Below are 27,530 nucleotides of genomic sequence, written 5' to 3'. Positions count from 1 at the left end.
TGTTACGAATGCAACTGGCAACCTTGAAGCCATTTTTTAAACACACGGACGGTGTTAATGCTACCAGTTACACCGAGGAGTCGGAGATAACCAGAACCGAGACCCCAGAGACTCTGCACCTTGTTCAAATCACGGTGCAGTTTTTTAATTAAGAAATTATCAGTTGTTGAAAAATGAAAAATATGATGTAATTGAGTTACCTCTTTGATTAAATCTGACCGAAAAAGTAGTCAACCATGTGATTGTTTAATTCAATACACAGTTAAAATAGGAGTAGGCAAAAGCCTTGTGCAGCATTGGCACTTAATTTGGTACTTACTAATCGACTTGGCCTTGCTGCCATCAAGTCAAACCCAGAACTGTTCTTCCAACTTCCTAAAAGTGGCATTTTCAGAATTGTAATTTAAAACGTCCCTGTAAGTTAGGATTCTAAATTTGTATTCCAGAGACTCCATTTGGAATTGACACCTATAAAATGTAATAAGGCAACTCCAATGTTCTCCTACGGGAGAGAGAGGCCTTGCATTAGTGGAAGTTTTTTACTACGAGGACATGTAAAACTTTGAGTAAATGTCCTACTTTTAAAATACATTGCCTCCTGCCCTCTGGACTCTTCAGGACCTACCCTAGGGGTTAATTAAATGTATTAAAAAGGAAGGGTTGGGCCTGGGAAAAAAATATTTTGCCAGGACGAAATAGCAGTTTTAACTACAAACGGTTCTGCAATGGCAGGACTGAGACATGTTTAAACGGCTACTTAAGTGGGTGGCACAACCAGTGCTGCTGACCCAGTAGTGGCATTTAATTTACAGGCCCTGGGCACATGTAGTTCTACTTTACTAGGGACAAGTATATCAGCACCTTACCGTGCAGCCCAGCCTCGTGAATCCTACAGATTCGGATGGAATGGGAGACTGCGTCAAATGCTGCCAACAGATCCAGCAGCACCAACATCATTGAGTTGCCCACCTCTATAGAGAGCCTGATTTTATCGACCCCGGCCAACCGCGCACTCACTGTGATATGGAGGTCTCTAAAGCTCGATTGCAATGAGTCCAGGTTGTGGTTTTTCTCAAGAAAGGCTATGAGGTGTTTATTAATAAACCTTTTCAGAGATTTTGCAAGCAAAAGTAACAGCAAAATCAGTCTGTAGTTGGAAAAAGCATTTGGATTTGCTGTATATTTTTCAAGCAGCGGAGATGCTAATGTACACTTCAATCCCTAAGGCACTTTAGCTGTAAGCATAGAAAGATTATATAGCTCTTTAACTGCAGACATCAGAAAGGTTGTTAAACTAGCCGCTGTCCTGGTAGGGCAGGGGTCCTGAGGCGAGCCAGACTTGGCATGCTCAGACTACACATGACTGCTGGATGAGGGTGGCTTAAATCGAAATTATTCTGAGGGCAATCGGGAACAACTGACTGGTTCTTGTAGATTGACTCAATTTTGTCTTTAAAAAAGTCAGCTAAAGTAGTACATAAATCCTGGGAGGCCGGAATGGTGAAGACACAAGGGCATGGTTTCACAAAGCTATTTAACGCTTTATAAAGCTCTTTAGTGGAGTTCCCCGATTTCTCAATTAAAGCTGCCCGGAAAGCTTTTCCTGCTGAGCTGATCAAATTATGATAAACTCCAAGGCTGGTCCGGTATTCCCCTTTGTCCTTTAGGGATTTAGTGGGACGCTATCTGCGTTCAAGATGTCCATGCAGCTGAACATCTAGAAGGGATAAGAGATGATTTTCTGAAAAGTGCAAAATAATCCAAAGAGGTAGTTCGAGTCATGATAAATAGACAGTGCCACTTCAATCTCCCTCAAACCTCTTTGGCACACTGGCAAGGACATGCAATCTGCAGCCACACTGGCCAAAATAGACATATTTAACCACCACGGTTTTACCAATGACTGAACAAGTGCAGGTTTTGCTATGTGCCAATGGAGTAGTGGGAAAAACCATGTAGGCTTCAGATATAACTTTGATACTTTCAGCTGGCTATACACTTGACAGCTCCTGCATACCAAATCAGAATGGTGAGTTCTCACATGATCCTATTGCGGCAACATTTTGTGTAACATATTCAATATGCACCAAAGTGGAGTGGCAGATCACTGAGCTAGAAGACGTGGTCAGGGTCTCAAGTTAGGAGTGGACAAGTTATCATCCTCTACTAATGCCCTCTTGGAGTGAGTGGATTATCTCGAAAGGAGGACCCACCGCAGTAACATTCGCTTGAAGGGCTTTCACGAGGTAATGAAGGGGTCTTGGCCCGAACATTTTCAGGATTTTTTTTTTTTGCTGCTGCAAGCCAGACTCTGAACTCTTCCCCTGCCATGTGATGACAAGAACTCATCATGCACTGGCACCTTTAGGGCCCGCCTCAACCTCTCTTTACTAGAAAATTAAACTACAAGGACATACTCTATCCTCTAGGTGCCATGCAAAAAGCTAGCCATCTACTGTGAATCCAACCAATCCTCAACTTTCCAGACTATTTGAGGCTTTTACAGCAGCAAGGAAAAACCTTTGATGGGGTGAAACAAACACTGAGAGGTCAATATACCCAACAAAACCCTCTGTACTCTTTAATTCGATGACATATTTATTTGACACCCCCTAAGGTGCTTAAGACTGGGTGGACGAGTGAAAGGTGTACTTGAGACAAGGTCTCCTGCTAGATCTCGATCTGGGACCCACAGTGAGCCATATCTAAAGAAAGGCAGTGGATAGGTAGATAGTGGAGATGGGCGAAGTCTGGTGGAGGGGGAACTGAGAAGCAACCATGTCGAGATTTTATCTCTGATTCTGCTTTAGAGAGTTCAGATCAAGAAAACAACTCCCACTAGCCTAGCTGGTTTCAGCCTGAAAACATCGACGCAAAGTGGACCAAAGATACATTATTAGATGCCATGTTTAACCCCAGAATTTCTGAGGCCTGTACTGACCATCGCTGGCTCTCTCTCCCTGCACAAAGCATAAATGATGTGGGATAGTTGAGGTTTGCCGCCTGCATGGGACTCCTAGTGAGTAGTTCTCTTAAGGCTTTCCCCTCTTATCTTGCCTGTGTGATTTTTCCCTTCAGTCAGCATGTCTCATCACCATCTTTCTCTGGTGTCTTTGCTTATTTGATGTCTATGCTATGGTTTGAGAAAAGATAAGAGTTGGGGATTTTGTGGGGTTGTTGTGGCAATTGAAGAACTCGGATCAATGAAGGATACAGGAGCGCCAAGTAGTTGCCAAATTAAGATGATTTATTCCAGAAGAAGATTCCATCCATCCTGCAGTCAGAAGCTCAAAGGAGTCGCTGACCTTTTCTCAAGTCCTAACACATGCCAATTATTGAGCATGACACCACAGGTAACATCATGGTGTTCCAGGCTCTAGCAGACCCATTGTTGGTAGTTTATAAAACACAGGCTACATAACCCAGTTACCACACACCTCCTCCATTTACAAAATAAATAAAAGTTACATACTGTACATAAAGACGTACATTCTCCTTAACCTACACTTGACACAGCAAAGCCCCCAGGCTAGGGTGCAGGAGAGATTAACCAGAAGATTAATAATGGCATAACAAGAAATCAGACATAGTCTTTCAAGTACTCCAGTTTCTTTATTGCTTTGCCGGAGCTCCTTGTTGTGCATTCCACATTATTGTTGTCCTCCATCCTTTTGTACAGAACCACCCTATTCCGGTTCCAAAGATCCTGGGTCTTCAACGCATTAGTAAAAGTCTTAATGACCTGAATGGGTTTGCAAACTTAAGGACCGAACACTCCTTTCCAGGATGTCTGACCATAACAAAATCACCTACCTGCACTTCCGTTTTCTTTACAGCATTCCTAATATCAAACTCTTTCTTCCTCAATCTCATCTTCTCCTCTTCACACTGGCACAATACATCACAGCCAACCGCTTTTCCCAATTATGATTCGTAACCATGGACACAGAAAGGTTCCACAAAAGTATTGGGAAGCCTACCCTGAAAAACTTCAAAAGTAGTCTTTCCAGTCTTACAATGAGGGGTGATCCTGTACATTTCAACCACCCTGACAACCTCTTCTTTCCAATTCAATGAGTTGAACTTTGCAAGAGAGATAGTCTCTTTAAGGACCCTGTTCAGCCTCTCAATCATTCCATTTGTTTTGGGATAGTACAACACATGCTTTTTGTCCTTTATTCCTTGGTCACTCAGAAACCCAACCATTTCTTTGGAAGTGAGTTGCACCCCATTGTCTGTCAGCAATGAGTGCGGAAACCCTTTCCTGGCCATGAAATCCCTAAGAACTGTAATGACATCCTTGCTCTCTATAATGCTTGTGAAGAAAACATGAGGCCACCTTGAACACATGTCCAGCACAACAATGAGAAAAGTCAGGCGCTCCTGGCCATGGATAGGACCTAAAATATCCAGTGCAGTCTCTTTCCACTGTTTAACAGGAAGCTTTCTGAAACTCTAGTTTGCTTAGACGTATCACTAAAAGCACACATGGAACAACTATGCACCATTCTTTCCACGTTTGTCCACCCAGTCCACCAATATGAACTGCACATCCTCTCCCTGCTCTTTGACATGCCTTGATGAGCTTCATCTGTAAGATTGACCAACTCTTCCCTAAGACAGTGAGGTGGTACCAGTCTTGGTCCCCTGACCAGCAAGTCCCTGCTGGTGGACAATTCATCCTTGACATACCAGTAGTCACAACAAACCTCAGAACCCTGTTTTCTGTACCTTCACTACTGTCGCACCATGTTCATCACTTCCTTGAGCACCTCATCCTTAACAAACTCCTCACGCCATCTTTCCTCTGTAATGACACTGTTAGCACAGACATATTCTGGATCCTCATCAAATTTCCCATCAAGATCACATTCTAAACTCCCAATGGGGTCTAGTCTAGAAAGCAACCGTGTTTCATATCCCTGGCAAGATCTTGTAAGGCAATGGCCCACTTTGTGATGTGACCCGAAATCAAATCAACCCCTTTTTAGGTCTCACCTGACCCAGCGCTTGCGTTGGTGTGGCGAGACTTTTAAGTAAGGGCTTCAAAAAATGCTACCGCCGGCTACAGCTTGCAGTGCATGTGCGCGCGCTTATGAGCAGAGGCGCCATATGGCATTCCTCATGCTCATTAAGTGCATAGCGCGCCGCGATCACTTTTGCGGCCGCGCGGCGGCCGCGCACGCACTACTCCCTTTATACTCTCCCTTGTTTTTTACTTTCAGCGCGCTCGCACACACAACACCCGGGCTTGCACACCCCCCTCACTTTTACTTTTGTCGACTTGTTTTGACTCGCTCACACAACTACAGCAGTCTTGATTCTTGTCTTACGCGAGGCGACATTAACATGTGGGGCAACAAACGGCTGACGGAGAGGTAACATAGCATGTTTTGTCCTACTCGTTGAAGCTGTCTGCCATCTGGCATTCTCCTAGTTTCATTTGTCTTCTGCTTGCGGGTGGTGGTGTTGTACCGGGGGATTATCTATGGGTGTGCTCCTAGTACTGTCCCTCACACTGAGTTTTGAGAAAGGATGGCAGCAACGTTCACCCTCTAGATTAAAAGACTGATGCGTTAGATGTTTGAAAAACTAACGCTGTTGCCCGTGCATTCATTCTTTATTGAATAACATTGAGGGGCAGCCGTCTAGAATTTAGAAAAATATTTAAGCAAAACAATGAGCATGTTTTCCTCTTGTCGCAATAGACGTACTTTCAGAGTACTTGGAGTGCTTTTTTGTTTAATTCCAAAAAGCCGTGCGTTGGGTTTGTAGTCAAACCAAGAATTGAGGTTTATTCACTTCCCCTTTTTCTGTCCCTGCATCCAACACCAGTGATCCAAATCATGCGAATCATTTCTCTCCCAGCTGCAGCCTGTAATGCTTCATAAATATATGGGAGCTAGGCCAAGTCGCTCTCTCTCTACTGCTCTACCTCTCTACCTCTCTCTACCGCTCTCTCTCTACCGCTCTCTCTCTCTCTCTCTCCAGCTCTCTCGCGACCGTTCTCTCTACCTCTCTCTCTACCTCTACCTCTCTCTCTCCCTCTACCTCTCTCCCTCTGCCTCTCCCTCTACCTCTCCCTCTCTACTTCTCTCTCTACTTCTCTCTCTACCTCTCTCTCTACCTCTCTACCTATCGCTCTACCTCTCTCTACCGCTCTCTCTCTACCGCTCTACCACTCTCTACTTCTCTCTCTACCTCTCTCTCTCTACCTCTCTCTACCGCTCTACCTCTCTCTCTCTCTACCGCTCTACCTCTCTCTGCCGCTCTCTCTCTACCTGTCTATACCCTCTCTCACCACACCCTCTCTCTCTCTACACACCTCTCTCTACACACCTCTCTCTCTTTCTACACACCTCTCTCTTTCTACACACCACTTTCTCTCTACCTCTAAGTGGCAGCCGGAGCCTGATAGCACTGCTTTTTTTTTTTTTTTAAGCTTTGGCATAGCCAATAGGTCTCGCCTTTGGGGCCTTATAAGGGTTTAACCATGCAACAGTTAATGTTGTTGCACCAAGGATATTGTGATGCAGAACTAAATACTTCTAAAGTCCCAAAAGCGAGACCTATTGGCTATGCCTATGCTTGTTTCTTAAAGAATTCAGTCAGGGGTTTGTGATCGGTTCTCACCACAAATTGTGAACCCCACAAAAACAATTTGAGTTTCCTCACATCCCAGTTGACAGCCAGGGCCCTCATCTCAATTATAGAATATCTAGACCCTGTGTCCTTTAAACCACGCAAGATGAACATAATGGTCCATGCTCACCTTCCAGTTGCAGGACTGCTCCCAACCCTTTGAGGCTGGCGTCAGTGGTGACAATCGATCGTCTCTTTGGATCAAAATTCTTTAATTTTGGGGCTGACCCAAGGTGCCCCTTTATCAACAGAAATTCCTTCTCACAGAGATCATCCCAGGAAAACTCAACACCCTTCTTTAGGCAACTTCTCATATTGGCACTCAAGTCAGCAGAATCCGTAAATAATTTTATGTAAAAATCAAACATCCCCAAAAATTTCATAAGTTCTTCCTGGGATGTGGGAAGAGTCATGTGCAAAATAGTGTCAACACGCTCAGCCTTGGGAATCACTCCTTCACCTGAAATGGTATGTTCTAAATAATTGATTGACTTGGTCCCAAACTGCATTTTTCAGGATTTATGGTGAGATTGCAGTCAGAGTCTCCTCTCTCTAGAATCATGTTCTTCAGCATCCTTATCAAAGACCAGGATGCCTTCTTGGTAAACACAAACCCCTTTGACACCCTGTGTCGACTCTTATGTTTTGTCTGCACCAAAACACACAGTTTGCAATGGCGGTGGGTATGGGTTTGGTGAGGGGATTCTGAGGGTGGCTCAATACATGCTGCAACCCTTAGAGACCCTCTAGGCCCTTGATACCAGAGGTACCTTTTAAAAGGGACTTCCATGTGAGCCAGAGGTGTGCTAATTGTGAAAACAAAGGTACTTTTTTAGGAAAAATCACAGGCACTGGGAACCTGATTGGCAGGGACCCAGTGCACACTCAAAGTGCTTCAGATAGCCGGCAAAAAGTGGGAGGTAACTATGCAAAAAAGGGCACTTTCCTACATACTGCAATCCTTGAGTTTTGTTAATTTCCTCTCACCTCCTCACTTATGGCAATAGGCACATACCTAAATTTACAACACACAGGGCATGCTTCCGCAACCATGCAAATCTCAATCTTATTTTTTTTTTACTTTGTTTATTGGCATTTCCACAATTATGTAACAAATAGTACAGGATATATGCAGTTCTAGTACATCCATTCGTATTCACAGGGTACGTTACCATTTTCAATCTAATATTAGTATCAGGAATTCAATACTTTACTGCGTATTATTACTGCGTCCTACTGTTTACACCACTATTTTCCTGTGTTATACAATCTCTGTTTTCACAGGGGTTGTTACATCCATTTTTAAACAACATTGTGTTTCTTCCATTTCACACTCATTATGACTTTGAACATGCAACACCAAGTGTTATCAATGCCTGTTACAACCTTAACTAAAAAAAAAGAATCGTACCTTAAGGGTCTGAGCATGTGCGTAAGGGTGTCTTTATCTACAATTGTGGTCCCCGCGGAGTCTACCCTAGGTCTCTTAGACATGGCCCATCGACTGGTATGTGCCCACCCCTGCTTAATTTTCCCATGTCTAGTTCTGCTACCAGTCTACTCCCTGTGACTGGGCAGGTGATTTTTTTGTGGTTCTGCTGTCTCTTCATTCTCCATGACATCATTTTAGAGGTCTAGGGTTTCCCAGGCGAATTTCATGCTCATAAGGCTTCAAACAGCCCATCTCCTCTCTAAATTCTTCTGGAAAATAATTGTTGAGCTGGTCCAATAATTTCCTTCAGTAATGGCAATCACTCTAGAATGTGCCACTCTTTCCTTCAAGCAAATGGGCATGGAGCTGCTGGGATCCAGAAAAACACCCAAGTCACCCTGGTGAGCCCAAACTTAAGATACTGTCACCTTTCTTAGACACATAAATCTTTCAAGATGTAAGACGTTATTTATACTCAATCACATCAACAAAATAACCATGTAGTTTTGTAAGTTCTCCTCCATAGGCACACAGCCTGATATCTGGTTTGATCAATGAGAATTTGTTCAGCAAGTTAGTTTGATAGAAGAGGTTGGAAATGATAGTAATTGTGGGCCCTGAATCAAACAACACTTCAGTTGAAAGACCCTCCACTGAAATTGTTTAAACTGGCTGGCTTTGACTTGAAGTTCACCTAAAACTTGAACTATTTGCCATGCTCTGTCACTCTCAACTTTGGGCTTAGAAACTTTCATTTTGCACACTGCACCGCAGTTTGCTTTTTCTTGCATTAGGTACATGTAGCTTTAAGTGCAGGGAACCTTCTGTCATTCGCAAGATGATCCGCTCTATCAAAATGATGGAATTTATTAAGGATGGGTTTGCCTTTACTACACTCTTCAGATTTCATATAACTCTTTTAAACTTTTTGTTTTACCACACTGACCCCTTACCTTCTTTTTCTTAAGAAACCAATGTCTTTTTTGAGACACCCTCAAGTGGATCGCCCCCTTCCTAACAGGACGCACACGGAGCATCGGACTGCCTCACTTCACCTCTGCACCCAAGGACATCATATACGGCGTTCCACAAGGATAGTCACTCAGCCACACCCTGTTCAACATCGACATGCCCACCCTCGCAAACGTCCTCAGATCCCACAGACTCAACATAATCTCCAACGCAGATGACACTCAACTGATCCTCTCGCTCACTGAGGACCCCGTCAATGCCAAAACCAACTTCTGTAACGCCATGACCAACATAGCCAGTGGATGAGAGACAACTGCCTACAACCCAACTCTGAATAAACGTAAGTACTAATCTTCAGGTAGAACACCTCCACATGCAACCAGAGCTGGTGGTCTGCAGAACTCAGACCCACATCGACTGACCATGCATGCAGTCTCAGCATCTTCCTCGACAGTCAACTGACCATTAAACAACCAGTTAGCTCAGTCGCCTCCTTCTGCTTCCACACATTTCTCATGCTCTGCAGAATCTTCAGATGGATCCCTACCAACACCAGAAAGACTGTCACTCAGGCCCTCATCACCAGCCGTCTCGACTGCGGCAATGCCCTCTATGCCAGCATCTCCATCCAGATCTTCAGAAAACTCCAGGCCATACAGAACTCTGCAGCCAGACTCATTCTGGACCTCCCCAAACAAACCCATATCACCCCTACTTGAGAGACCTCCAACTAGCTCCCCATCCAGAAAAGATGCCAATTCAAGATCCTTACGCATACCTAAAACACCTGCCACAACCTAGGACCTGTGTACCTCAACCATTGACTGAACTTCATCAACCCACTCGACACCTACGCTCCTCTTCACTAGCCATTGCCCATCCCCCCCCATCCCCCCGCATCCGCCACAGCGGCGGCCGCTCCTTCTCCTTCATCGCAGCCAAGTGCTAGAATGACCTCCCCCTTCAGCCCTGTGTGACCCCCTCGCTGGCAGACTTCAGGAGTCTCAAGACCTGGCTGTTCGGAGATACAGCACCCAGATACCTCTAGAAGTGTCAGAGTTGCACTTCACAAATGCTGATTGATTGAATTACAGCAATGCATTCCATGGAATGTTCCACACATTTTGCAACAATCAAAATTTCATCAAAGGTTGACTCGCCCTTCAGCCACTGCTCATCTCTAACCCTCTCAAATCCCACAGCCCATCATGAATTGGTCCCAAATATGTTCCTCTACCATGCCTCCAAATTTTCACGAAGAAACAACGTCTGTGCAATTCAGTAACATGACCTTCTACCAATTCTCCCTCTTTCTGAAACCTCCTGGCAAAATGGTATAGTACAAGGATAGTGCTGACCTTGGGCAGAAAGTGGTCATCAAGTGTCTTAATGCACAACTCCTATTCATTGAAATCCTCCAAATAAGATTATGAAGGCTGTGAAATATGGTCAAGGACTTCCTGTCTCTCTGAACCTAAACAGTGTAGTATTAGGGAAGCCTTTCTCTCATCACCCAGCGATGGACCACAAGCCTTAGCATAACTCTCTAAAACTTTTTTCCATTTCCGCCACTTTAATAGTGGAGTACCCGGGCTATTAAGAAAGAAAGGCGGAGCTGAAATATCTTGCATGATGCTGCAGAGGTTAACACAACCACAGAAAAGGAAAATGACTATTAAGAGGAATAGAGGGTTTACCAGGTCATGCGCATAACTGGAAGTGAATTAACCAGAAGATAGCAGCTAGTAGTGTGGGAAGAACTATATAAAATGTAAATGAAACCCCAAAATGCTCCTGCATTGACCCACTTCACATGCAAGAAACACTGGCAATTGGACAGATACTGTCTTGGGCAATAGTGGGCGTGTCACAGAAAGGGCACAGTGCTTCACTGTGCTGTAGTGTGCATGACACTGAAAAAGCATGCTGGTGTACTGTGCTGTAGTGAACCTGTCACTGGAAGAGCACCCTGCACACTGAAGCAACTTCAAGAGATAGACAATTGTATGATTATACACTGTAGTGTGCGTGTCACTAAAGAAACATGCTTTTGACAAGTGAAAGGTTAAGGAAACCTGAACAAAGGTGTGCGTGCCACTGTGGTTGCACACTGACCAATCAGAACTCCAGCAAAAGTATGCCCCTCCCCAACCAATGTGCTAGTGTGCGTGCCTGCCACTGAAGGTGCACGCTGAGGCAGACGACTTCTGGCAGACGATAAAGCTGCTTACAGAATGCATAAAGGCAGGACACTTCAAGACAGAGCCGGCTACAAAAAGGTGAATCTGCTTCCGAAATGCCCACCAGCCGGTCCCTCTCAGTATATGCATGGGCATGTGAGAAATGTTGCGATGATGGCACCACCGCAGCTCACTGTACCACTCGTACAAGTCGCATTCAACAGCGCCTGTTAGTGAAACGTTGAAGCTCTGTCAACTAAAATGGGGAAGAGGAAGCTGAATGGAGGTAACCCCCGTGACGAGGATTTACACTGGGCTATTCCCGGACCTAATATCCCGTTAATTAGGGCTTGGACTCCACTGGTGCTCCAGATGAATTCCCTCACCCTGAAACATTCACTAAGGCATGTAATGGCTGCACTAAATCAGACTCACCAGGGAACCATACTTTTAATAGAAAGGGGACACCCCCATCCTAGACTGTATTTTGGTAGATACAAGGTTTTGGCATAGGGTGATTGATGTTAAGATTGTGCCCGGCCACAATAGTGACCAGAATGCTCTGATCCTAGAGGCGGCTACGTCAATTGCTGAGAGTGCACCTGATTCAAAATCTTTGCTTGATGATAGATTAACGCTCACCAATTGCAGGAAGAGAGTCCGATGGATGGACATACATCAATCTCCGGATAAGCTGCCCTCTTTATATCAGTCTATCATTCCGTTTCTACTGGCTGCAGAGCATTCTATTTCTGTCAATGGCATATCTATCTGCCTTATGCAAATTGCTGAGAACCCAAAGCACTGACAACCACAATGGCTAACATCATCTTCCCCATTAAAAAAACGAGTGAGCGCAAAAAAGCCCGACACTCGTGGTTTAGCGATAGCTGTCGTACGGCCAAGCTAGTTCTCATCTCTGCTATTAAAGCCAAGGATAGACATTTAATTAGAGAAAAAAGGGTGGTATATAAAAGCACCACTGCCGATGCAAAAAAAAATAAAAAAAATTACTAAATAAAAAGTTGGGAGTGCGACAAGTGGAACACCCTGGGAAGGGCCCTAGCTAACCATGATATGAGGATGTTTTGGAATGTGGTAAATACGGGTTGCTCTGAAAGAAAACAGGCGATAGAACCCAATATAGGAGCGGATGTCTGGAAGACACACTTTGAGACCCTCTATCAAAGGTTGGAGGATGAGGGTAGCATCATAGCTAATGAGCCCCTCCCCCCTCCCCACCACAGACAAACTGCATTGAGGCCCCGAGATAACCCTTAATGAGATCACTGATGCGCTAAGCAAAGTAGCTCCATCTAAAGCTCTGGGGTTAGATAAGATCTTCCGAAGTGAACCTACTATCTGGGCCCCCTGTCTGTGGACCCTGTTTAACTCTATTTTACAAGGAATGATAATTCCTGCCACTTGGGCTGGCACAGAAATCCTTGCAGTTTACAAAAAGGGTTCACCACTCTTTCCCACAACTTATAGACCTATAAGTCTCATTGATGTTTGCCAAAAAATATTTGCCCGAGTATTGTTGAGACAACTCCAGAGCTGGATGGAGGAGCACAATGTCCTCAGCCCATTTCAAGCCGGCTTTAGAAAGATGTCCACACCAGACCAAATTTTTAGGCTCCAAATTCTGCTTTGGAAAACTGTGTCTATAGAGTGTGGCAGCCTCTATTTCATTTTTGTGGACCTAAAATCTGCGTTTGATCTGGTGCCGAGAGACAAATTGTGGGCAACTTTAAGGAATCTGGGGGCCCCAGCTTTAGCCCACCTGTTGAAACGGCTACATGAAGGTAACTTTGGCCAAATCAGGTTTGGCAAAAATGCAGAACTCACTGCCCCATACCTGTAGACAGAAGTGTTCGACAAGGCTGTGTCCTTACACCCACCCTTTTCTGTCTTTTTATAAATGGACTTGTAGAGGTATTACCTGTGGGGGAAGGACATAGGGTGCACCCAAGTTGCCGAATCGTAAAGTACTGGCTATGATGTTTGCCGACGATACTCTTTTGCTCTCAAAAACACCTATGAGCACACAGAGGGTCCTTGACAACTTCAATACCTTTTGTAAATGTAGGGGGCTAGAGATTAACATTCAGAAGACCAAATATATGGTCTTCAATCCAGGTAGTAGTACTTGGCCAAACCCTTGTTTACAAGGCAGCCCCTGGAGAGGGTGTCCGTATTTGAGTATCTTGGGGTCACGCTTACAGAAAAAATGGATTGGGATGCCCAAATTTTAAAAAGCCCCCTTAAAGCTGGCCCAGACCACGGGGGGTCTGATAAAGGTATTCAGGAACTCAACTCATAAACCCGGTGGTTGAAATATATAAAGTGAAAGCCAGGGGTGCTGCCCTGTATGGGGCTGAAATCGGGGGCCATTACCCAATTGGCAATATAACAAAGATTGAGATCACCTTTGCCAGGCAGTTATTTGGCCTTCCCTAGCTCCCCTCTAACACCACTTTGCTTGGACCTTAGGGTAAGACCAATTACAGACGAAGTTGCCCTCAGACCCCTTACATTCTGGCATTGCCTGTGGGTTACCCCTCAATTGGCCAAATACAGGGCAGAGCGGAGAGAGGATTTGAGCATCCAGGGTGCGGGAACATTACCATGGTTGTACTTTGTCAGGGACACATTTGTGGCCATGGCAATGGCTAACTTATGGTATAATGCTGAGGTAAGCTGCCCTACAATATCTAGGAAGGACTTTGTATGTAGCTAAAGGGAGAGCAAAAATATTCTCCTGCAGGGGAGTTCTACAACTGGCTCGCTCACTACAGTGTTTCTGGGAATTAAAGATCAGTATAGCCTAGAGCCTGTACTGGATAGTATTCAACCTGCCTTTGCCAGGAAGCTATACCTGCAATTTAGACCTGGGGTACTCCCGCTGCGTGCTTTTACCAACAAGAAGGCGGGTTCACCCCCCTTTGGTTGGCCTACTTGCAGCAACACAGTGGAGTCAGAATATCATGTATTATTTTTTCTGTCCTGGTTACAAGAAGGCCAGGTATCGATGGTTGATTATGTTATGCAGAAACCTGCGAAGCACTGTGTGGAGGTTTTTAGGATACTGAAATAAAATACTCATCTGCCTATTGCATTTTCAGTATCACAGTTTTTATTCTCCATGTGGTGTGTACGTAGAGCATTCCTGAAGACCGATCCATAGGCACTAGATGATTACCTTATAATATTTTTTATTCGACCTGGAATATTTTAACTTGTTTTTAACTTTCATGATTTTTAACAAGCTTTTACTGATTTTAATGTGATGCATACTTGATCATAGGAATGTTTTATTCTCTAGAATATGGCATGGGTGTGATGGCCCTTGTGTTGGCAATCCAAACCCAGGTCACTGGGTATGGGCGTATGCTTATATAGATATGAAATGTTATTGTAATGCACATGCACTATCCATGAGTAACTCTAACCGAGGGCCATGGGGCATGGGCTCGTGCCCATATGTACCAAATTGTTTGAATTGTTATTGTATTGCACATGTATTGCACACGCATTTTTATGGCCCTTGTGCTGGCAAGTTAATCCCAGGTTGCTGTACTCGGACATATGCCAATATAGATTTTTATGGAATATTAATGTAATGCATATGCACTTTCATGAGTAATGTTGACCTGCGCCCTCACGGCCTGTTTTTATGAAATGTTACTGTATTGCACATGCACTTTTATGCTCAAAATTACCGAAATAAAGTTTTTGGGACAGATGGAAAGAGGAAAATGCAAAACTCTTTACTCACTCAGCCAAAACATTCCCAGAAGCCCTTCACAGGACAAACGCCAGCGGCTCAGTACACCGCTCGAGCAAGCTGTAGCACACGGAACTCATCAGGCAAACGGTGGACCATAAACATGCAAAACTGATAGACAGTTAAACAGTTTATGCACCACTGGGAATGTCAAAAACGCCACATCCCAGGGTGCAACACCAGCACACAGGACACCAGTCAAACTGGAGCAAAGTGGAGCCTAGCAGGGCAATGGGAGGCTCTCATGGCACCAGACAGGGGCCAAAACAGGGAAAAAATAAACACTAATTTCCACAGGAGTAGATCTCAACCACAGTCCTGATGAGAAGCACCAAGTCCTCATGAGGTTTAGCTGGATTGTGAAGTATGCAAGGGCCCACTGGTGTTGGGATCTTCTCTGATCCTGCCAACTGCGCCTGTGTGGCAATTGAAGAACTCAGCTCAATGAAGGAGTCAGGAGAGCCGAGTAGTTGCCAATTTAAAATGACTTATTCCAGAAGAAGGTCCCGTCCATCCTGCAGTTAGAAGCTAAAAAGAGTTGCTGACCTTTCTTTAAGTCATAGCACATTGCATCTACTGAGCATGACTCCCCAGGTGACATCATGCTGTTCCAGGCACTAGCAGACCCATCAATGCTAGGTTACATAACACAGGATACATAACCCAGTTACCACAGTTGATTTCTATTGAGATCCCCAAATTTATGTGTCATTGCTACTGTTTGAGGATTAGTTTAAACAAAGAAGGGATGGTATCAGTTCCTAAAGGAAAAAAGAGCAAGGACACTAATTTGCCTGGTTCTGGGGAGACCTACCGTCTTTGCTCTTTTTTCCTTTAGGAACTGATACCATCCCTTCTTTGTTGACGCTAATTCTTGGAGCATTGGTACAGGATCTTCTCACTAATTGCTCCCTGTCCCTCTCTTATAGTGTGATTACTGAGGATTAGTATAGACATGCTTTTGTGTAGAAATGTAGCGTGGCTGGGTTGGGGGTAAGTTAAATATAAATATATATATTTTGCTCTAGAATTTTAGGGCCGGATGTACAACCATTGGAAATTGCGACTCGCAATTTGCGCTAGATTGCGAGTCCCAAATTACAAGTCGCAATTTCCAATGTACAACAGTGTCTGAGACACTGTTTGCGATTCTCAATGGGGTCGCAAATTGCATGCCTCATCAATATTAATGAGGCTCTCGCAATTTGCAACCCCATTGAGAATGGCAGGCCCTCTCGGGTATGATAGCCTACTGGACTCAGCAGACCTCCATGTCTGGGACTGCTTTTACATAAAGCAGTTTTTTTTTAAATGCAGCCCGTTTTCCTTAAAAGAAAACAAGAGGCATAAAAAAAAAATGAAACGTTTTAGTTTCCTTTTTGAAGGGCAGGTAGTGGTCCCCTTCCCATTTGCGACTGGATTACCACCCTCTTGAAGAGGGCGGTAAATTGCGAGTGTTTTGCGACCGCAATTGAGGTCGTAATCATTCTTACATGGCTTGTGTGGTCCTAATTGCGAGTCACAAAACACTATTTTGCCAGTTGCAAAATAGTGTTAGTACATGGCCCACAGGGATTTTGCATGCGCAAACGGGTCGCAATCCTGTTTGCACATGCAAAATCCTGTCGTACATCTGGCCCCTAATCGAATGCCTTTTGTTTATTTCTAAGCACAAACATGGCTCGATCACTCCCCCGTACACATCCATGATATGTCTGGTAATGGTAATATAGCCTCACCTTTGCATTCCCACATTTGCACCTGGAATTTAAATGCCCTGCTAAACACGGTGAAGCGTGGAGCAATAAGAAAAACAGCCAAGAAGTATTACTCGAATGTCTGTTTTTTTTTCAGAAGCTGCACTTGATGGTGGACAGTACACTTTCTTTGTCCATTATTTGTTTAATAGAGTAACTCATGCGGGCTTCCCAAGGGTATCTCTGAGAGCTGAGATGCTGATTAGACAGCACCAGCACCTTCAGTTGCCTCATACGTGATGATTTTCTATATTGTGATCACTGGACAGCTGCGTAATGGGGTGTGTGTGTGTGTGTGTGTGTGTGTCTGTCTGTCTGTCTGTCTGTCTGTCTGTCTGTCTCATCTCCACTGAATGTGACTTTCATGGAGACAATCTACTCCCTCTTGACCCAACTCCCCTTTCTTCTGACTAAACTCCCCACGAGGTAGTTGGTTGTGAATTTCAACGGGGATATGGAATGCTCCCTTGATGGATCCTACATCAGCCCACTTTCCTAGCGCTCTTCTTCTTTCCTAGTGAAGTTTATTTATTGCTTAAGCGCACATAAATCTTTTTTCAGAAATGTTTTTGCTGCCAAGATTGGATCTCTGTTAGGTCCAAAGAGCATGTGCACTGGCCAGGAGACCTCTTGTCCCCTTGTGCTCACTGTGGAATACAGGACAAAAGTGTGACGTGGCTGCTCACGAGTGGTGGTTAACAGAGGTAGGAAGAAAAACCTAGAAATAGAAGCTGAACGTTACTTTGTACTGAACTACGGTTTGTTGATCAGCAATCATATGATGGGAAGCCGTTAAGGCCTCCGGCCATGGTAGGATCATGAGCTGCATTGAAGGGCGAAACAAGAAGAGGTTGTTCAGTAAAACATCTCAATTCTAGATCTGAAATCTCACTGGATTTCCTCTCCAATAGCGGAGATAATCAGCAGATTGAAAATATCAAAACGACATTGAGATAGACCCTCACAAAGTCGGGTCTATCAATAGTGCAATAAAGAGAGAAACATTGTTGTTATGGCTCTGTAAATGAGGGGACTCCAACAGACATATTAAATGTGTGACTTAAATGTGTGCAAGGTAGCAGAATGAAGTGCCTTTGCTCAGGCGTTCCCAACTTGTAATAGTGCTTTGTATGCAGAAGGGCAAACTCCTGGCTTCAAATGGCTAGGCCAACTTTATTGGGAACGTTCCTATGCAACACGTTTCATGAATTGAGCAGGAATCCTTGGAGGGGCGTCATCTTAGAGGAGCAGCTGTTAAGGGCCGTGAGTCAACTCCAAATCTCTGGGTCCAAGTGGGTTCTCAATTGAGTTACTTAGTCAGATTTCATGAAAAGCTATGCCGCCCACCTCCCACACCCGCTACACCGCCTTCTGGCAATGCTTAAAGTTTCATTGGTCGCCCGCAAATTGCCTCAAAATCAGAGGGTGACCAACATTGCTCTAATTTAGAAAGCTGGCAGAGCATTGAGGGTGTTTTTCTTGTACTGCCTGATATCCATTATAAATATAGAAGTCAAAGTTATTGCTAATGTTCTCACCAACCTCGTAATCACATTTATCGGCTCCTTGGTCGTGCCTGATCAGGGTCTCTTCATGCCACAGTGATTCACACAACAGCTGAGGCTGGTGTTATGCCCTAGGTCTGGCCGACCGACTGGAGCGTCCATTGGCCATTTTAATAGTCTACTTCAAAAAGGCACCTGACACTGTCACATGGGAGTGTCTTTTTTCACTGCTAAAGAAAATGAATATAGATCTCAACTTTTGAAGGTTGCACGTCTACTGTACCCTCAAAGGGCTAAACCCTGCAAGATTAGACAGGTTTCCCGTATAAAGAGAAACATGTCAGGTATGTCTCCTTTCCCTCTCCTATTTACCCTTGCAAACGAGCCTTTGACGGAATGGTTCAGGATAGACACCCAAATAAAAGGGTTTGATTGGTCGCCCGAGATTTATGAGAGGGTATCACTGTATGCAGATGACCACTGATCAAGCCCCCCCCTTAAAAAATTAGACATGTTGAGGAAGTTTTCCGGCCTGATACTCAAGATAGCCAAATCCCTTGTGTACCTCATTAGAGCTGACATGTCACACCATCTCACCTGAGCACTGCGGACGCTTCACACATTTAGGGATTAATATTTTAACCAAGGCTGTTTGATCCTGGTAACGCAAGATGGCTCTTCAGTTTCAAAGTCTACAGAATATTTTTTCCGCCCCTCCCCGCATCTCTTATTAATGGGTCATGCAGCCATTGCTGTCAAAATTGTTTCTCTCCCGAGACTTCTGCATCGTCTTCAAAACTACCCATATAGGTACTCGAAAGTTTTTTTTTTTGTTCGCCTCAACTCCTTTAAAAAAAGGCTTTCATGAATAGTGTCTACTCCAGGGTGGCAGTTTCTAAATGCTTGAGATCTCATTTTGCTGGCGTCTTGGAGGTGCTCAACATTGTCTCATATTACTGTGCTTCACGCTTGATGGTGGGGATAAAACAATGAGTGGTTCATGCACGAAGTCTGCTTCTGAGAGATGGGTTGATGGGTGAGCTACACCCAACATACTGGGGGCGGTCTCCCGGCAGATCTCCATCTTTGCCTCTGCCACTGTTATGGTGTTGAGACTGTACCATAAAACCTTGAGGGACGTGGAATGAAAGGGTGGGTCGATGAGGAAACCCCCCAGTGCGGAGGGGTGCCATGCTGACCAGGCAGGCTAATGAGTTACAGGGTTTTGAGGGACGGTACAAGGAGGAGTATCTGAGCTAGGTGATATCATGTTCCACAGTACCCACCACTCCTTTACCGAAAAGTAATCTGACTTTGATATGTACAGAAACCAATTCTTTAGATATCTGTAAATTTACTGCGGCCTGACTCCCCGTGTAAAGCACATGACAGCATTCCTAAGTGTAATGCACTTGAAGCAAAACTGATGAGTAGTGAATTGGAGCGGCATAAAATCTCATCGCACTTTTGGTCTCTGGTAATCAATACATTCCCAGGTCTTAGACAGTCATGGGAAACAGATATAGGATGACTCAAGCATGAGTGTCCTTATGTCAGTTCCAGGCGATTTAAAATCTTGTGCTTGGCCAGAAGCATTCCCCTAGCTGCCCGAGATGTGAGGAACACACTGTTGACTTTCTCCACTAATTGTGATTTTGTCCTAGACTTCAGCCTATTTGGCAGGAAACAGTTTGAATCTAGGAGGGTTCTCTGGGTTGGTAAATGGAGATTAGTCCAAATTGGCCCTACTTTGCCTTGTCGGACTTGAAGGCCTGTAGGTGTACAGGAGTCTTTAAATCTATAGCTCTAATTTTCGCAAAAAGGCGCATAGCACTGAACTGGTGGACAGTTGATCCACCTGACCTAGCTGGTTGGGCGTGTGCAATAAAATGTCACTTGAGATATCTAATCCAGATAATGCACTACAAACACTACTAGATACGGGGGGATGGGCACCAACACTGGGTCTTGAGAAGTGGTATTGGGAAGGGGTGAGACTGATGCTCTTTCAAATAACCGGATGGTTAATATTGTGGAACAGAATGGTCACTTTTAGAGTCATGGCTCAGTCGAGAGAATATGCCAAATTTCACTCTGTCATGCTTAAGTGGCTCAATGCTATGTGGTGAAATACTACCTATATGTGGTAAGGCAATATATGAAATGCCAATAAAATTGTTTGATTTGAAGAAATTCTCATTTAAATAGCAAAAAAATTATCAGCCATAGGAGACATTTGTGTTCTCTGCATTTCATCGTTTCATACGATATCTGCTTAATCGTACGGTTCCCATAAACAGCCTAGCACGAAATGGGTTAATACAGTGCCGACAGACTTAATGCATACAACTTTCAGTCGTAATAAAATCGCCTTTTCTACTTTCTCCTGAGATACTGCAGCAGGGGGATATGCGTAGCATGTATTCTCTCAGGTCTATAATTGTCTTCTTAATTATGTTTGTTTTAATACATTAAAATTTGCAATGTGAACTTACACCGAGGAAACAAACGCTGGAGGGTCTTTTTTTAAATAAACGGAATGCGTTTTGTTTTATGGACTTTACATCTATAGGCTTGTACCACATTCTACTAACAAATTTAGAATCCAGATTTATGATAATGAAAGTAACCTGCCAGTCATTTTAAAACGTATAAATCAGTGATTATATATAAGGAGTATACAAAGCCTATAATATGTGTATATTTTTTTTTCAGAATGCCAGTATGCAGTCACAATCTGAACCCGGAACCACCACGGACTACCTGAATTTGAGTGAGAGCGTGGAGCAGAGTTTCAGTGCCGAAGATCCTGGGGTGGTAGTAATATTTGCAGAAAAAAAGGAACCGCATGTGCTGGGATGTGTCTCTAGGACGGAAATGACTTCGGCCCATACTTCGTGTATTGGAGAATCTGATAATGAAAGTGGACCTAGGAGAGAGGGAAATGCGGCAGACAAGCCGGGGGGGTTGAGTGGTGAGATTGTAGAGCCGCCTTGTGAAAGTGCAAATCAAGATTTTGAACGTAAACAAGAAGAGACGGGATCTATTGTTGCTGCTGAGAGCGCATCAGATAACTGCGAGTGCATGCATGGTGCACCCGTGGAAGTAAGCAGTGTTGCAACCCCTCAATCCTGCGGAAATACAAGCACGGAAGCTGTCATGACTTCCACTGCAGTTGTTTCAAGCGAAGAAAGCCTGCGTGAAATAGATAATTCTTCCCCGGAAGTGAAACCACCAAGTGCGGTTCCAAGTGTAAACGGTTTAGAAGAGGAAACTGGAAGCCAAGGCCCCACTTTAGAAGAGTTTGCTGGGGCTATGGGGCAGACTGTTACTTGCAGCTCTGCCGAATCTGTAGATAGTGGCCAAACCCAGGCGTTTACGGCAAGTGGCGACCAAGACGCTTACCAAACCGTGGCTGATTATGTAAATGTGCAGTCGCATCAGGACGACGCAGCATTTACCGGTGCTACTGACCTCGCTTGTGACACCCTTGGCAGTGCCTCTCAAGGTGAACTGTCGGGGGCTGTGGAGGGTACACGGGGGCCGGATCCCGCAACTGCAGATGTCTGCAGTGAAATCACTGCTCCCGATACCCAAGCCGAGGTGGATGTCACGTTCCCAGTCAGCGAAGCTCATGATGAGAGCATGGGGAGGCCTTTAGAGGGAAATGTGACCAGCGTTGAACATTGTGTCCACAGTATGGCCCGTGCGGAAGCTTTTTGTGACGAACAGCTGCCACCGACAAACGAGGGGCCGTCTGCGCGCAGTGAGACCCCGGAAATAGGTGACACCTGGATTGTGGGAAAGGCCAAGTATAATGGAGAAGAAACTGTAGAAGCAGAAAATAAAAACACAGATTTTGAGCTGACTCCACTCAATCTCACGGACAGCACAGGCTCAGGAGAACACCAGCATTCAGATGTTAAATTGGTTGAACGGGACTCAACCGCGTCAGACTATCAGACACCAGACGAATACGACAAACCTTGTGCACTTTTAGAGGGAGAGGCCAAGGACAAAGAAGGAGAGCAGGTTTCATCGGGAGCTGAGACCACAAGCGGAACTGACGAGGACGTCACTAATGCTATTTCCACAGAGCAGGAAATGGGCCAATGCAACACTGAAGTCGAAGCTGCACTGCTTGTAATCACTGCAGGGGAGGTTGGTGAGTGTGCAGCAGTCTGCAGTCACTCGGAAGTACTGCTGGCTCCTGCTGTAGAAGTTTGTCCAGAGGCAGACAAAGAGCTTATGCAAAGTGAGACATGTTTACTTCCGCATGATTCAGGCCCAGAACAGCAGCTGCGCCTCCAGTCTGGAGGCATAATTTTAGACGCATCTGCTATCGAACTGGTGCGGGAGGAAGTTGAGCAGGAAACAGAACTGGGTTCGGTTTCCACTCCTAAAGAGGATGATCTAATGGCAAACGCAGAATGTCATGTTGGAGCACCATCTACTGGAGACGAGAGAGCAGTGCCGAGTGGCGGTGAGTTACCTTCATGCAGCCAAAGCAAACATGTGCAGGATAGTCCCAGCGACACTCCCTTTGCGGTCGGTGATAATAGAGACAAAGAGAACCAGGAAGTATTAGAGCATGCCGCGGCAGTTACACAGCACACCGATGTAATATTAGAAAATGCTTTGTCTGCAGCCAGCGAGGCTGAAAAAGACCTGCGGGAGAAGGGCCCTTTTCAGACCGCTGCAAGTGAAGAAACAGAAGCCAATCAGGTGGTGTGTGAAAGTGGGGCACCTGCTAGCGACGAGCTTTTACCGACGTCCACTGGCGTGGAGTCCTCTGTTAAAGGAGCGGGAGGAGAACCTGGCACGGAGAGCAGCCCCGTCCCAGTCGTGCAGCTGAGAGGGACGGATGAGGAAACATACACAGACATGGCTGGGGGTGCCGAAGACGGAGCCGCACGTGATCTCGCGGCAGAGGAGGCACCGGCTCCAGCGGATGACAACACACGCTTGGAACAAGAATGTGATTCCAACCCGAGTTCTGATGTTCTCGCCCCGAGCAGCAATGCACCGGAATCAACAGCACAGCCCTGTGACTGCGAGGGGACATCTCAAGTGGAAGCCCAAGTGCCTTTGATAGAGACTGTAGAGGAGCAATATGTGAATGTCACGAATCCCAGAGTGTCCCTTCACCCTATTGCAGAGGAGCCAGTGTCTGGCGTGGACTCTAGTCAAGACACCACATCCTCATCCAGCGATAGTGAAGTTTCTCCAACAGAGAAAGAATTTGGAAAGAATTTGCTTGAGCTAGAAGAAGATAACAAAGCTAAAAGTAGCAAAACCGGTGAATTACTTTTGACACTCGATACACCCCTCTCAGATTGTGTAGATCACCCAGAAAATGCTTCTGTTACAGGCTTTGTGAAGGATTCGGTTGCCTCACTTGAGTTCGAGAACAGTATGAACACAAGCGCTACTCTTGACCAAGAATTAGGGGAATCTTGCGCTGCTTCTTCACCGCATGACATCTGCTCTCTAGAGGTGGAACCACAGAGCTCCCCCCTATCTCATCCTGTGCACATTGCAACCAAGACTGACATTGTTGCAACACTCCAAGGGGACGGGGACTCGGGACTGGAGTTAACTGAACAGCTTGATGATGAGGATTCCTCAGGTCTTGGAGTTGATGAAACAGAGCCTATTTCAGGTAAAAAAAAAATCATCATATGTTTTAATTAGTTGAAGTTAGTTATAATGTTTTTTTTTGCATACACTGGTATGTATTCATAGAGTCCACTAAAATGGAGACTGAATGCACTTGGCTTAGACTGGTGTTTTGTGTAAAATCTGGTCCTACATTAAAGCCACTGCAAGCTGCTGCAATGTAGTGCCACCACAAGTAGGAAAAGGCTGTTAGATTGCAACACATTGCTTCAAAGGCCTGGATCTTAGGGGATGGTCATGCCCAAACAGAAACATATTCCCAGCTCCAAGGAAAATGTTTGAATCCGAAATGTTTAGAGTATCTACCACATCCCATACAAAGATGATGATCTATGCATTACCTTAATTCACAAGATCATGACATTTTGTAATAGTGTGGTCCAGTTTAGGGGAAGGCATGCTCGTGCTTTTGTTCTTAAGTTATGCAGATTAGTTCCGAGCTCATTCACATTTATAGTCATGTGACTAACTGACTAATTACGTTTTTAGCTTTTATGATGTATCGATGTTTAAGTTATTATGTGGCTATCTGTTAAATACAATGCCTCTTTAGAGCTCCTCTCCCTTGCGCCAGTTCAAAACTAAAACTGGTTTAGTGCATGCTTAATACATTTTTGCACTTCTACCATACATTTGTAAGTTTAAGTTGTATACCAAATATGAAAGCGCAACATTACTATTCTCAGGTCTTACTCTGCATAGCTTCTTATATTTCCAAATGAATAGCGTTTTAGACACTGGCGTGCTGTCTTGGGCTACGCAGTTATATCTTTCAGTTTGTGTATAATAATTGAATCTGTACAAGGCAGTTTATCCTTTGCATAAGCGCTGCTACTTTTACAAATCTAAAATGCAAACTCTCAGCTAGATTTGGTAGCAAATATATCAGCATCTAAAGCTGAAGTACGATACTGAGATTTCAAGTTGTGGTCCTTTGTGAGTTTTGTCATAGTTACTGCAGGGATTTAGTGTCACACGCCTACTTTGGAACTCAGAGCCAGTATTTCTTATAGCACATTGTACTGCTCACGTAGGAGAACATGACCCGAGGGGCAGCACAGGAATAAACCGTCTATTTATAGATAAGTGGCCTAACAAGATAAGATAGGCTATTGTGTGTCTAGACCACATGGCTATAGACAGCTGCAGCAGTCGCGCATACAGTATCTGAAGTTGCCCATTTATTCTTCCAGAACGCATCAATATGTTATACATCAAAAGTATTTGACATATGGAAGTTATGTCCTTGTTAAATTGCTCACCAATTTGTCCTTGTTTTTTGAAGTTTCTGCAGACATGTGGCTCCTCTAGATGCTTAGGCCAGAGCACAGTTTTAGTGCTTAGTTTTGCTGCTTTGGTGAGGTGTTCAATTTCATGAATTAACAACGTGTAGTGGCAACTAAAATATTTTGTGTGTTGTGTGTTTGACTTCATTTTTCAAATGTAAATGCAATCTATAATTGAAAAATAAATTGCAAACAATTAACAATATATATTTTGGTTTGCACTCTTCTAAGAATATTTTCACATGTCCGTCCATACTTTATTCTCATTTGAACGATATCTAGGTTTTATTTTCAAGGGCTTCTGGACGTTTCCGTAGATGAATATGTAATGTGTATATTTATTGTCATGAATTTGGCAGTTGAACTTAGACGAGTTCATTAATTGACCTTGTTTATTAAATGCCCATTGTTTACACTACAGAAATCAAACATGTGCATCAAGCACTTACTTTTAGATTTTATTTTTTGTCTATTCACTTAATCATAAAGTAGTATTGTGTTTGTAGTAAGCAACGCACGCTTAAATACAGAAGCAACACGTTATCATATCAGTGCTCAAGGTAGTCCAGTCTTTTCTTAAACAGAATAATATATTTGTTACATTTGTGAAGACGCATGCTCTCTGTCCTTAAGATGATGGAAGCAATGTATTGTGAACTTGTTTCAAATGTGTATACACTTTATGGTGAATCAAACGAAAAACGAAATAGGTTCCAGGTTGTATAAAATTATCACTTTATCTATAAAACAATGTCTGCAAAAAATGCACCAACACGAAGGAGGGACCCAGAACGAATAAAGGAATCAATATCTTCCAGAACTTGTATAGTGCAGTTCTGAGGCTCTTAACTACAGGAGTAGGCAGACCAGCTGTCCAGAACATGTTTTGTTGTTCATTCTAAATGAAATGTGGTTCATCTCAGTGTGGATGCCCATGGAGGGTGGGTTTCGTAATCGGGGGCTTTGGACTGTGAAGTGTCTGCCTCATTGGGCTGCACAAATATTTTTTTCCTGGAAGCCATTCTAAAGTATTGTTGAAAACTTTGCCTCTTGACACACTTTCGAAATTTTGATCTTCATCCTTATATGCATGAAATGTGGGACTTTAGTGAAAATGTGTGTTGTAAAAGGAAAACCTGCAGAGAAAAATTCTGCCTACGTTTATCATCTTGGTACTGTTTGATTAGAACAAAAGTTATTTTGCAATGCACAGAAAATCTTTGTTTGGGTAAAGGAAAGACTTCAATTGTTCATTTTCTCAATTTTTTATTGTGAAAATTGGGGCCATCATAAATTTTGGTTGATAAAAAATCTCCGCTCACCGCTTTCTTTATTCGTTTTGAGCTGCACCGTGTTCTAGGGCTAACTAGTAGGAGATTTTAGAGTGAAAGATTGTCTAGGAGTTCTTTTTTTATTGTTTGGATATTCTGTAGCATTTCCAAGGATGGTTTGGTGGGGTTTGGTGTGTAAGACCAGGGACCTTGAAGATCAAGGAAGTGGATATTTCTAAATGTCAAGAAGATTGTTTCAGGTCCGGATGCTAGTCCTGCCTCAGTTTTTTACGCTTTTTGCAGGAAGTATATTTAATTCTTTGGAAAACCCTTGTTTGTGGTTTTGACGTGTTCAAGGTAGGCGGGGGAGAAGCTATTGGCATTTATAATGCCAATAGCTTAAACTCTCCTAAATGCGAGCCCTATTGCATTGCAAATGCTTGTTTAGTGTAAGTGACCTAGAGTGCGATCTTGGGCTCATGAACTTCAGGACTTCGTCTGCTTTGTTGGTCTTACTATTTGGTGACCATTTTCATAGTGGTACATTATGTTGGGTCCAGTTATATCCCGCTATAATGGGATAGGCAACCATGTTAAGGATTACTTGGGACTGAGGTTGAACTCTGGATCAGTAGAAACTACCAAATCCGTGAGGATTGATTTCAAAACTGCCATGAAAGGGTTCTCCTCATGGGGTCTCACCAAAGGTTATCTACTAGATTGTCCTAGTGAGCTTAATGGAGAAATAAATTCAGATTTAAAGCAGTGATTGCACTTTTTGGTGCAGCATGGATGCACTAAAGGAAATTTAATCTCTCCTAGACTATCTGAAACATAATACAGTCTAGAATAGAATTCCATGACATCTACATTTTCCAGTGTATGACTGAAAATGAAGACTTTAAAACGGGATAAAGATGTAAAAATATCTTTATAGTAGTGCAGACTTGGATGTGGCAGTTGATAGTATGTATTTTTCCCATCATTGTTTTCTCTCTGTGTTGAAGTATTATTACAGC

General features: G+C 44.0%; 1 protein-coding gene across 12 annotated transcripts in view; it reads left to right on the top strand.

Moving 5' to 3' along the window:
* The window catches only part of AKAP13 (A-kinase anchoring protein 13), a 1,236,163-nt gene that overhangs the window by 457,076 nt on the left and 751,557 nt on the right, over positions 1 to 27,530 (top strand). For all 12 annotated transcript variants that reach the window (XM_085644487.1, XM_085644486.1, XM_085644483.1 and 9 more), the window contains exon 8: positions 20,991 to 23,937. In XM_085644487.1, the coding sequence (XP_085500613.1) occupies positions 20,991 to 23,937 (2,947 nt within the window). The remainder of the gene's footprint in view (positions 1 to 20,990; positions 23,938 to 27,530) is intronic.

The sequence above is a fragment of the Triturus cristatus genome, chromosome 3_1 (genome assembly GCF_964204655.1).
Source record: "Triturus cristatus chromosome 3_1, aTriCri1.1, whole genome shotgun sequence".
In the NCBI taxonomy this organism is placed as follows: Eukaryota; Metazoa; Chordata; class Amphibia; order Caudata; family Salamandridae; genus Triturus; species Triturus cristatus.
Note: the sequence above shows the minus strand (reverse complement) of the source record. Positions and strands in the feature narration are given on the sequence as shown.